The sequence below is a fragment of the Trypanosoma grayi genome, assembly GCF_000691245.1.
Source record: "Trypanosoma grayi strain ANR4 Tgr_111_V1, whole genome shotgun sequence".
Lineage (NCBI taxonomy): Eukaryota > Euglenozoa > Kinetoplastea > Trypanosomatida > Trypanosomatidae > Trypanosoma > Trypanosoma grayi.
The window spans coordinates 23203-31110 of record NW_008825730.1 but is presented as its reverse complement, the minus strand read 5'-3'; the positions used below and the strand labels follow the sequence as shown (position 1 = coordinate 31110).

General features: G+C 57.3%; 3 protein-coding genes across 3 annotated transcripts; all 3 read right to left on the bottom strand.

Moving 5' to 3' along the window:
* Window positions 1–29: 29 nt before the first annotated feature.
* DQ04_01111150 (hypothetical protein) lies at window positions 30–2393 on the bottom strand (the record flags this gene model as incomplete). Its single annotated transcript, XM_009310231.1, has 1 exon — window positions 30–2393. One exon carries the CDS (start codon window positions 2391–2393, stop codon window positions 30–32), a length of 2364 nt encoding a protein of 787 aa, XP_009308506.1.
* Window positions 2394–2971: 578 nt separating this feature from the next.
* On the bottom strand, window positions 2972–6082 carry DQ04_01111140 (hypothetical protein; the record flags this gene model as incomplete). Its single annotated transcript, XM_009310230.1, has 1 exon — window positions 2972–6082. One exon carries the CDS (start codon window positions 6080–6082, stop codon window positions 2972–2974), a length of 3111 nt encoding a protein of 1036 aa, XP_009308505.1.
* A 740-nt stretch (window positions 6083–6822) lies between these two features.
* On the bottom strand, window positions 6823–7836 carry DQ04_01111130 (putative glycerol kinase, glycosomal; the record flags this gene model as incomplete). Its single annotated transcript, XM_009310229.1, has 1 exon — window positions 6823–7836. The coding sequence occupies one exon, from the start codon at window positions 7834–7836 to the stop codon at window positions 6823–6825; it is 1014 nt and encodes a 337-aa protein (XP_009308504.1).
* Between the last annotated feature and the right edge of the window lie 72 nt (window positions 7837–7908).

Here is a 7908-nt window from a genome sequence, read left to right as displayed (position 1 = left end):
TTGGGGGGGGGGCAGCAAAACCATTGACCTCACTCATTGTCACTCTCCTCCAGGAGAAGCAGCTGTTGCGTGGTCAACTGCTGCTCCGCACGCTTCTTGGCACTACTCGGCCCCTCCGCCGTCTTCGCAAACGGACTGGTCACGATGGGCGGCAGTCGCAAGGAGGCGGTGTTGCTGTGGTCATCCAAAAAACGCCCATTGGCGTTATCAAACTGCATCGTCAATGTTTGTCCAGGCGGCGTTGAGGCGTCTTCCACCGCCTCTTGCCTTTCCTCACTTTCCCCTGCTACCACTGCTGCTGTTGGGTTGCTTGCTGGGAGTGGAACTTCAAACGGCGACATCTCCGTGACCTCGCCGAGGAGGATGCACTGAATGATCCACTCCACTGACACCACTGGCACAGCAGCAAGCCCACTCCGTACTCGCTGCGCAACGACACGCCGCAGAACGTCGTGCGACGGGTGGCGCGACACACACTCGCCATCGCTCAGCGCCGTTCGGTACGTCAGTGCGAGCGACTGCGTCTCCAGTGCAGAGGCAACTTCCTCCATCGGCAGCTCGGCTCTGCGCTGCGTCCTTCGCCTCTTCGCGCTCGCCGTTCCGCTGCCTTCTGCACCTTCCTCTGCCTCTTCTTCTGTGACGGCGCCGTATCCAAGGTCAATAATAACCGACAGCTTCACACTAAGCGCGCTACGCGAGACGGTGCCGCCGAGAATGCGAACCAGCTCCATGAACTGATCGGCGTGGGCCAGCGGGGAGTGACTGACGAAGGCGAACACCATGCCAAGAAAGATGGGGCGGTATTGCGGTCCAACATCCTTCTCGAGAATACCAACAAGCTTGTCGAAGAACTCGGCATCTTTCTTCGTTGGGTGCGGCACCACACCACGAGAGGCCTCCCCACCACTGAGTGGCCCACCTTGACTGTTGCTTTCGCTGCTGCTCTTATTATTGTAAAGGGGGTGTAGGTGGTCGGGTATGATCTTCGGTATAGCACCCAGTGCAATGGCGTCGTATAGCCACTGCGGCGTCAGCACAGGGATGCCGAGTGCCTTTGCAAGCAGCACCATCGGCGTCAACTCGCCACGCCCCTCCACGACAAGATGGGTCGGCTTCTGGACGCGGCCAAACACACGCGGAACACATGTTGCGCCCAATTGCTCCACCACGTCCCAGAGGAACTGCATGACACCTTCTTCCTCACCAGACACGGCGATGCGGAGGGGCGGCGGCGGCGACGACGAAGATGACGACGGAAACAACGGGGAGATGAGGCGAGCGTCCGTGAAAGTCATAGCAAATGACTCTGTCTCATCGGCCTCGCGTTCCTGCTTGCGCCTTTTGTCTCGTGCCACTGCGGAGTCCGTGTATTCGCTCGATGTTCGCTCGCTTCCATTTGTCCTTCTTGCTGCTCTGCCTGCTGGCGTCGAGTCGGCCTGCGTCTTCACCGACAGGCGGCGATTGGAGGTAGCGACCTCCCTACTCAGTCTGCCACCGCCACTGCCGCGTGCTCGCTTTGCGCCCTCGCGCTGAAGCTTTTTTACACCCTCGACGGCTGTCGATGGACCCACACCAGACGCAGGAGCCTTGCCTTTGCTGCTGCCTCTGTTCTTGTCGGCCACCTTGCTGAGAGAAAGCTGTTGTGTGCTCGCTCCCGCGTCCTCGTGGGCCATCGGCACCGTATTCTCTTCGTCATCCAACACGGAGGACATTGCTGTGCGTACCTGTCTCGCACCGCCATCGCCAGAGGAACTCGGACCTATCACTGGCTCTTCCTGGTTGCCATCCTCCTCCTCCTCCTCATCACCATCATCAAGGTACGGAACCTCCGACAGTGCCAATGTCGTTGCAGAGGCCATCCTGGATTTCGCTTCCTCCTCTCTGCTGTTATGCTTGCTCTTAGAGGGCGCTGGTGCTGTGTTCTTCTTGTGCTGCGTCTGCTGTTGTGTGCTTCTTGTACTGCTCGGGTCGACAGCCCGTGCCGCTTTTCTCGTCGACTTGACGACCCGCTGCGGATCAACAGCGTGGCGGGCTCTTGCTGAAGCAACAAGAAACCCATCCACTGGCAGCCGTGCCACGCTGGCAACACACGCTTGCAAGTACGCCGGCGTCACCACCGTTTTTCCATGCGCCACCGCATTCTCCAGCAGTGATTCATTCCCGAAGTGAAACACGATGATATCTGCTGTGTTTTCAGAGAGGGTCAGTGAAGCTCCAAGTGTGCGGAGCGCCTTCTTCGCGTAGTGCTTCGTTCTATCACCCCCATCATCATTGCCGTGGTCACGTATGTGGAGGAACACCTTCACGCCCGCCAAAGGCGCCGCCGCCGCTGCTGCTGCTGCTGTTGTTGTTGTTGTTGCATCAGCCGGTGTTGCCAGGGCCGAGGAGGACATACGCCACCACACACGTGTAGCAATGAGGTGTGCAAACGGCAGCCGGTCCTCTCAGACGCCTCTGCGACAGCCGCGCCGAGCAGAATGCAAGTGGTGGTTGTCCCTGTGAAGTGCGACTACATGGGGGAAACAACAACCGCAACGACAGAGGAAGGAACAACAACAACAACAAAATACGAGAACAGATGCAGCACAGGGAACAAGCAACAAAGAGAAACAACAGAGGGAAAAAAAGATGAATACAATGGCACCCACCACCATGCCTTCATCGCTCTGCTGCGGCAACCCACCGCACAACAAAAGACACATCTATTCGCATGCCATTTACATCACACCGAAGTCGCCTGTCTCCACAAATCGAGCACAAAAACGAAAAAAAAAACCTACACACACAGCTACGTATCTCCACCTTCAAGGCCGTCAAATGCGCATTGTGTGGGTGCGGCTGCGTGATGATTGAAGACGGAGGAGTGCTGAGACGCCACTTATTCTCGTTCGTTCCCCGCGTTCCTCCCACTCTTCTCAGGTCCCACACAACGCACGCACACATAAAACACAGAGAGGAAAATACGGCTAGATTACATGTCCAGTAGCATGTCCCCTTCCATCTCGTCGGTCTCGCCCTCCTCGATCGCCTTCCCTGCGGCGCCAGTCGCGTCGTAGTCCTCGAAGCCCAGAAGGTTCTCTGAGAACGCGCGCGCAGTGATGGCGTCCTCGAGCATTTCAAGCCGCACACCGTCACCCAGCAAGGAACGCAGCGCGGCAGCAAGTTCCGTCTGCTGGAGCGGCTCCCCATGAGTACTGAGCAGCTTGAATAACACGTCGCGCGCGATTTGCCCCGTTGCGGGGTCGGCGCCAAGAGCAAGAAAAGCAGCCTCAATGTCTTTCCGTGTGATGCCGTAGATGGGACGGTAGTTTACGTACAGTCGCATGAACTGCGAGAACTTGAGCGGAATGCTTCCCACATCGCACTCCTCAACAGCTTCTTCCACAGGACCGTAGATATTGGCGACCTCGTACGTCAGGCGACCAATCTCGAGCTCGGACGGGTAGTAGCCGAGCGCGCGGAAGAGATTCGGCAGCTGCGAGAAGGGCACCGCCCCCAAGAGCTCACGTTTCGCCGTCGTCTCCTCACCTTGCAGGCGGATCTGAGCGTAGTAGAAATAATCAACAGTCTCCCGCATGAACTGCCCCTCACGTCCACCCTCGATAGCAGCAATGAGGTGATCGAGTGGAACCTCGCCGCTCCCTTCTGCTACTGTTGCCTTCATCAGCGTGGCCTCCTCTGGTGGCACAATCTTTTCCCCATTAACGCGCCACTGCATCACCGACTGATCATCTCCTCCTGCAGTGAAGACAAAGGCACCGTCGTGTGACCTCGCCACACTTGTGATGACGCCTGGATGAGCTAAGAGACCAGTTGACATGCACGGGTCACCCTCTAGTGGTAGCTGCATGAGACCAATCACCTTTTCACGTGTCGCGTAGAAAAGACACAAATCGTCGCTACCCGGTAGTGTTGGCACTGTGAACATCTCCGTCACAGGGCCACCGAATGTGGGCGACAATACCGACTTGATACACTGACGGCTCCAATCACTGAGGAAGGCGGTAATTTTGTATTCGTTTGTCGAAATAAGTAGCAGATCATTAGGTGATACATTCAAGGCCCCCTTTTCAATACGGCGGTTCATGTCCGAGACAACACCTGCTTCCTTGACCCAGAGCATTCCAGTTGGGGCGGTGCCCTGCGTGATTTTATGCGCACTCCGCACGAGTAGCCCAGCCTCCGCCTCCGAGTCGATCAAGTCATACTCTACGAGCCGCTGGTCCTCTCCAACAGAGAGCAGACGAGGTAGGCCGTTATCATCACCAAACTGCAGGCCAGAAATGGGTTGCCGATGGGTCTTATGACGACCCACAATGTCCCAATCCATTGGCTTTGCTGTGTTGCCCTGAGGGTGATCGAATTCATACAGACTCACACACCCAGCAAGGTCGCCAGCGGCTAGCCGCTTCCCATTATTTGCAAACACTAATCGTGTGATACAATCTGGACGCTTTGGTTTGATCGTCTTCCGCTCCTCCAGTGAGTCCGCGTCAAGGAATTTAACAACACCATTTGTGCAACCAAGAGCGAGGTAGACACCTGTCGGGTCGTATGCCATGCAGTGAATTTGTACATTGGCGAAGATGCTGAGTAGCCACACTCGCTTGGTGACGTAGTCCCATATATGCAAACTGCCACTATACCCAGCAATTGCGAGGCGCGAGAGTTTCGGGTGGGCGGCGATGCATTGAATACCCCTTTCCTGCCCTTGCACAATGAGCTTCCCATGCAGCAGCTCCGCGTTACCAGTGTGAAAGGACTTGGCCGCAACGTCGACAATCATTGCGTTGGCTGTCGATACCACAAAGTCTGGGGCCGAGAACTCCCCCACCGCCTTCGTCCCAGCCAGCGCCACCTTTTTCTGTGTTATAACTTCAAAGTCCCGCTGCACTTCCTCCACCGTCGCCGGCGCCGCTACGCTTGGTCGATCGAAGCTGATGGACGTGATGGCGCCACCATTGAGGTCCTCAAACCACGCCACGAGACGCAGTTTGGGGTCGAGGAACTTAACGTGTCCGTCAATGCCGCCCGTCACGATGTAGCCGCTCGACCACGTGACAAACGAGACACCGGCGGTATGCACCCGCACCATCTTGAGCATGGTCTTGTCCTGCACCTTCGTGACGCGATCGCGCGGCTGCACCTCCCATAAAATCACATCCCCATCAACCGTCCCGCTGCATGCCATGCTCGTGCCCGGAACGAATATTGTCTGTGTGAAGTTGCCCACCGCCACCTTCAAGTTCTTCGCGAGAATTGGCGGGGAGTAGTACTTCAACTCCCCTTCTGTCCATGACCAAAATAACACACGACGCAGTCCATTCGTCACGAGGAGATGCGGGTCATCCTCCGAGAAGCGAATAGATGTCTGCTCATCCTGCGCTGGCATCGCGCGGCGGTACTCAGGCGTAATGTTGTCGTTGAGCGCGATGTCCTCAACGGCCGCGTCGTAGTGTAGTCCGGGCTCATCCGCGTCCGCCTCAGCCGTCCAACCCCATAGCATAACCTCCTGTGGGGTGCGGCGGTTAAGAGTGGCGATGTACATGCCATCTAGGCTCATCGCACACGCCACAACCCCGCCATACAGCCCTATAGGTATTGTACATACAGGGATGCACGTCTGCGTGTCCCAAACAATCATGACGGAGCCGTCGTTGTCTGCGCCCTCATCGGTGGTGTGGCCATTCCTACTCTGGCCAACGCTCCCACCGCCACTGCGGCCCTCATGGCGGCTGCTCGGCGAAACAGACTCCTCTTCGCCCACGGTGGTGAACGTGGAGTTGAACACCCCACCCGCACCCGCGTCGGCCGTCACGATGAAGCGGCGGTTGCGACTGCACGCGGACGCAATGATCGTGTGGCGGTGACCCATCAGGTGACGCTGTGTGTTCTGCACCGCATCGTAAATGATGCCAATGTGTCCAATCGTGTAGAACACCACGCGCTCCGTGGTGGACGTGCTGAGGTTGTGGACGGCCGACTTGAAGTCCTTGTGCAGGCCGAAGGCCCACTCAAGGGCGAGGCTCTCGTGCGACGCCGCGGGCTCCCCCTGGCGCAGGATTCGACGGCAAAACGGCATGGCTTCTACTACCGTCTCAGCTGTAGTTGAGCGCAACTGCAAGCGATGCGGCAAAACAAAAACAAACGAGAAGGCAGAAAGAGGCACATCACATCAACAACAACAAAAAAAGACCACGTGACAAGTCGCGTATCGGAGTGTGTTTCACACAATCACGAGTGAAACACCCCCCGAACAAAGGGAGACCCCCCAAAGAAAAACAAACAAAAAAAACAACGTATGTCTTTTTCTCTGCATTCATTTAATATAGCGGAGCCATCGCATGTGTTCCTTTCTTCCCGTCCTTCGCATTCTCTCTTCCTCTCTCCCCCCCCCTCTCTCGCAAACATGCTCCCTACCGCTATTCTTAACGTTCTTAAAGATAATGTGGTTGCGCCTCCGTGTACCACCACCACCACCTCCTCCTCTGCTGTTGGGGCCACCCGCTCTCCCTCCCAGCGGTGCGGGAGGCAAGCAAGACGGCGACATCACCGACATCGCCACGACGTGGTAACAACCTCACAACACACACACACACACACACACACAGGCACACATACGCATAGAAACTGACACCGACACGACGTGGGCGACCAACAACAACAACAGAACACGCCTTTATTCGATACCGCTTCGCACCTCCAGATGGCTATACACACAACATCTCACAAAGCGACCGACATGGAAACAGACAGAGAGAAGAGGGCCTTTTTTTTGGGGTTTCTCGCCTTTCGCCACTACATCTCAACTGTTGTTCCTGTTCATCGGAATGCGGCCGTCTTACGTCCGACATTCGGGTGGCCGCCTTGTGATGGACCGTGGTGTGTCTTCTCCTTGGCCTCGTAGCGGCTGTGGCGCTCAATCTCCATCACGTGCTTGCGAAGGAGTGCCGCTGTGTACTTCATCATGAGGGCGTCCTTGTAGCCCTCGGTGATGAAGTCATCGCGGCTACTCTGCTGGTTTTTCTCTGCCAGAATCGTCTCGTAGCTCTTCACGACCAGCGCGCTCTCGTCCCGCTTCTCGCTATTGTTCTTGTTCCCCGATGCGATGATCGCCCGGGCGTGGGAGATAGCCTGGTGCAGTTTGCTCTGCACGTTGACCAGCGCCGCCTCCACTGGCTGCGTCTCCGTCTCCTTGCGACTGTCCTTCTTGGTGATATCCACCTCCTTGCACTCCGCCTCGAGTGCGACGCGGTCCAGATTAGTCACGCGGCTCGTCGCGTTCGGCATGCCACCGTCGTACAGTGCCTTGTGCATGATCTCCGCCAGCAGCACGTTCATCGCCTGCGTCTCCGCCTCCACTGTCACGGCTAGCTGGGACACACGTTCGCAGTGGAACGTCTCGCCGTCGTTGTAGTTGCGCGTGATGTGCGCCTCCCAGCGCACTGCGATGTCCTTCGCAGTCGGCATGCGGCACAGCAGCATCACCGCCTGGTTGTGCACGCGGATACGCGAGAAGCTCGCCCCTGGCGCCTGGCACCACACGTCGAACGCACGCTCCATGTCTGCCTCCGGTGCCCCCGCGGCGTACCAGCCGACAAGCGTGATGTTCGGTGTGTAGTACTTCTTCACCGCAACGCGCTCAGTGAGCTCCTCCGTGTACGCGCGTGAGCGGACGTCCGCCGTGGACTCATGCGTGCAGGGGATGTAGTCCGTGACGGTGATCTGGTGGGGGCTGCGGCTGCCGACAAGGTAGCCGGCGGAGTTGCGGCGACGCTTCGCGTGCTCCACGATGGCCGCAGCCACAAAGGGAGGAAGTACAAGTGTGCCCATCATCTTTCCTGTTTTTTTTTTTGCTTTCTCCTTGCGGCGTCGTCTTTTTCTGTTTCTCTCTCTCTCTCTCTCTCT